Genomic DNA, 3,707 nt, shown 5'->3' with positions numbered 1-3,707 from the left:
CTACAAAGGTGCTTTTGTGGCTACTCCCTCTCATTTTCCTGTAAATTTCAAACACACTTGAGCCATGTCTATCAATTTACAAATGCAAAATGCAGGCTGTATCACAAACAAGGTCCTCCTTAGACTCTATGAAACTGTCCAAAAATAAATTTTCTCCAATAGATATTCCTATTACATGCAATGAACTGTTTATCTAAAACACTGAACTGAGCATACTAGGTCCTTTCTTAAATTATGCACTCAACAATACACTGTTAACAACTAATGAGTACCCTTTAAGTTCTTCAGCATTTGATGCAAGCCTGACTAACAGTCGGTAGAGCAAAGTAAACACTACTATCCATCCACGTACACTGTAGTCATGTCTTTGCAGATGTTAGCATCAAAGTAGTGTTGATTTGGATCCTCACTTATTTGAGGCTTTTTGTCGACTGGCGTATCTGTTGCTGGTACATCTTGTGTACAGCTTTGGCAGATTGCCAAGTCGGTTCCTAGATGGGATTTTTTGTTTTGTCCATAGCGGATGTCTATGTCAAAACTTTGTAGTGCCATGAGCCACGTGGCCACACGTGAGTTTGTCACTACGCCATCCCTGATGCGTTGGCTGTTTAGGAAAGTCACTGGCTGATGTTGTGTTTCCACAATGATTTTTTGTCCGCCCATGTAGTTAGAGAAGTGTTTTACTGCCCACACAGTGGTCAGTAGGGCCTTCTCACAGTCTGAGTATTTTAGCTCAGGGCCTGCCATTGTTTTACTGGCGTAGGCCACCACAGGTTTGTCTTTGTCGTGGATTTGGTACAAACCTGCACTTAGACAGTGAGCTGAGAAGCCCACTTCTAAATGGAAGTCTTTGTTGTTTTCTGGGTAGGCCAGACATGGGGCAGATTTTAGGCTGTCTTTGAGGGAGTCCATTGCCTGCTGCTGTCTGTCAGTCCAGACAAATGGAACATCCTTTTTTAGCAGTTCAGTCAGTGGTTTTGCCAGATCTGCGTAGTTTTCTATGAATTGGCGTGAGTAGTTACACACACCTAGAAAACTCTGTAGTTCTTTAAGATTGGAGGGAGTTTTGAGGTTGTCTAGGCCTTGGGTGCGACTAAGTTGTGGTTGCACTCCCTCAGGACCTACTAGTAGGCCCACCTAGTCCACTTTGGTTTTGCACCACTGGCATTTTGACAGTGAGGTCTTGGCACCAGCAGTTGTCAACTGATGTAGAACATGGTCTATTTCTGTCAAATGTTCCTCCAGAGTTGGTTGTCTCAAGTGAATGTCATCGACATAAATCAGAGTCCCACGTTCATAAGCGTCTGGACACGCTTTGTTCAGAAAAATGTTGAACTCTGCAGGTGAGTTAGCATAGCCAAAGGGACACCTGGTGAAGGTGTATTGACGGCTAGCAAAAGTTGGGTTGACCTTGGGCAGTTCCTGTTGGAGCTGGGTCATTGGCCACCTGGACAAGGGAACTTGTTTGTTTAGCTTTCTGTAGTCTATTGTGAGTCTCCACTTCCCATTTGGTTTCAAAACTGGCCATAAAGGCGCAGAGTAAGTGCTGTTGCACGGTCTGATGACACCTTTTGCCAAAAGGTTATCAATGATCTCTTGGACAGGCTGATGCGCTGCCAAAGGGATTTTATATTGTCTGACATACGTTGGTGGAGAATTTGGTGGGGTTGGGATGCGTACTGTGTGGAGTGAAGTCAGTCCGCAGTCCAGTGAGTCAGTTGAGAATGACTTCTCATATTTTAGGAGAACTTTGCGAAGTTTGTCTCTTTCTTCATCAGTTGTTAGGGCGTCGGCGTGGGCGACCACCTGTTCAATCTGTGAAGAAATTGAGGAGGGGTCTTGTTCTGTAGGGAGCTCCAGCGGCTCCCCCTCCATGTCGTCCGGCCTGYTAACWGGTAGGACGCTGTAGGTTTGAGGCTCTGAGCTATCTTCCTGGTCGAGATCGATCCTTCTGACTGTTTCACGGTCGAAATCGGTGGCTGAGAAGATAGATGTGGCCTGTGTTGCTTTTGTGAACAATACCTTCCCAGTGTGGTGATCTGGGATTAAATTCTCAGGAATTTCTCCCATAACTGGAACGCTCGGTTCAAAATCATGAAAATCGGTGCTGATTAACCATCCTACAGGCGTGTTTTTAGGGATCACTGTAAAACATTTATGATTAATTAACATTTCTGTTTAAATAATCAGTCTGAAACTTTGTTGGTCCAGATAAATGAAAGATTTTCTCAAGAAAAACTCAAAATTATATTACTGATGTTTCCAGTAAAATAAAAACAGTGATTTACATAAAAACACAATGAAAACATGGTGATGATTTTCTCTGTGATTTTTATACCATTAATTAATCTTTTAGGCATGATAAAAGAGTAGAAGAGATTCTTCCTTCTTTGTCACAGTCATTATTATGATTAACAAATGCATAAACATTCTTAGTTAAACAATAAATGAATCACGAACAGAGAAGATTGTTCTGTTCATTATCTGTTTACTCTCAAATTCTCTTCTAGGTTGAAATGACCTGTCATGGCCTAAAATAGAGTTCAGTGTTCCTGCCTTCTGTCAGGCCTTTCCGAGACCTGCTTTGAGGCAGTAACTCTTGTTTCTTCACTTGAGGTGACCCCTACATCTTTGATACAGATATAGCTCAGCTGGATGACATTCATACACCCAGTGTATGTGTCGCCACTTGACTCTATCCCATTCCTAGCTGGCCAAGACCTCTTGTACAGAGTCCGCACACAGGCAGATTGGGTGGATAGAACACTCTGGACTAGAACCGGAGAATCAGCACCATAAACCCTCCCACCTGAGTGGGACATAGAGTGCCTAGCAGTGGACACTGCAGAGGGCACGACTGACCCCTCACCTGAGAACAGAGACCTGGTGAGTGAGACCTCAACTGCGTCTGAGTCAGCGGCAGCTCAACCGCAGAAACCGACTCTGACACACGACACCTTCCTCTGTGATCTGACACAGTCAGCAAACACAGAAAACTACCTACCACAGGTAGTGAAAGGCCTACAGATCCAAGGATCCCACATGGATGATGCTGTCCTATCCCTCTGGACAGATAAATCTGCAATCAGCCAGGTCTTCTATGAAAACTTAGCTGAAAAACATTTAGGCCTACAGCTGGTGAAAATATATTTTCACTTCCCAACAGACCCAAACAGCAAACAGGTTCTGACTGCAACAGGAGTCATTAACCTGAAACTGATCTGGAACCTACGAGAACTGGTCTATCCGATCCTCGTGGTCCCAAACCTTCCACATTTGGTCTACATAGGTTCTGACATCTTGGTGAGACTAGGTGTCCAAGTGGAAACCATCAATAATGTACTGTGGTCCCTGAAAACAACCCCAAAAGAACTTTCTGCGCTAGACACAGTTAACCTAAAGGCGGGACAGACCATCCCTGACGTCTGTCAAGTCACCAACAAACAACTTACCACAGTCCCTCCTCAAGCAACAAACATTTTGGTGCAAATCCACATCCTAGCTGGTAAAGCTATTGACCACAAACAGGCTCTCTTTCAACCATCTCCTAGGTTCTTAAACCTAGGACTCTCCCTCGAGGCCACAACACAGGTGAGTCTCAACTCCAGGACTACTTCTCTCACTGTGTGCAACACAGACACAGAAGAGATAGTGATCCCTAAAAACACGCCACTAGGATGGTTAATCAGCACCGATTTTCATGACTT

General features: G+C 44.2%; 1 protein-coding gene across 1 annotated transcript; it reads right to left on the bottom strand.

Moving 5' to 3' along the window:
- Positions 1–370: 370 nt before the first annotated feature.
- LOC106531661 (uncharacterized) lies at positions 371–786 on the bottom strand (the record flags this gene model as incomplete). Its single annotated transcript, XM_014027563.1, is given in 1 exon segment — positions 371–786. A coding segment is annotated over 1 exon segment (416 nt), but the record flags the coding sequence as incomplete, so codon positions are not given.
- Between the last annotated feature and the right edge of the window lie 2,921 nt (positions 787–3,707).

Source organism: Austrofundulus limnaeus, unplaced genomic scaffold, assembly GCF_001266775.1.
Source record: "Austrofundulus limnaeus strain Quisiro unplaced genomic scaffold, Austrofundulus_limnaeus-1.0 Scaffold663, whole genome shotgun sequence".
In the NCBI taxonomy this organism is placed as follows: domain Eukaryota; kingdom Metazoa; phylum Chordata; class Actinopteri; order Cyprinodontiformes; family Rivulidae; genus Austrofundulus; species Austrofundulus limnaeus.
This window is presented reverse-complemented; position numbering and strand designations above follow the sequence as displayed.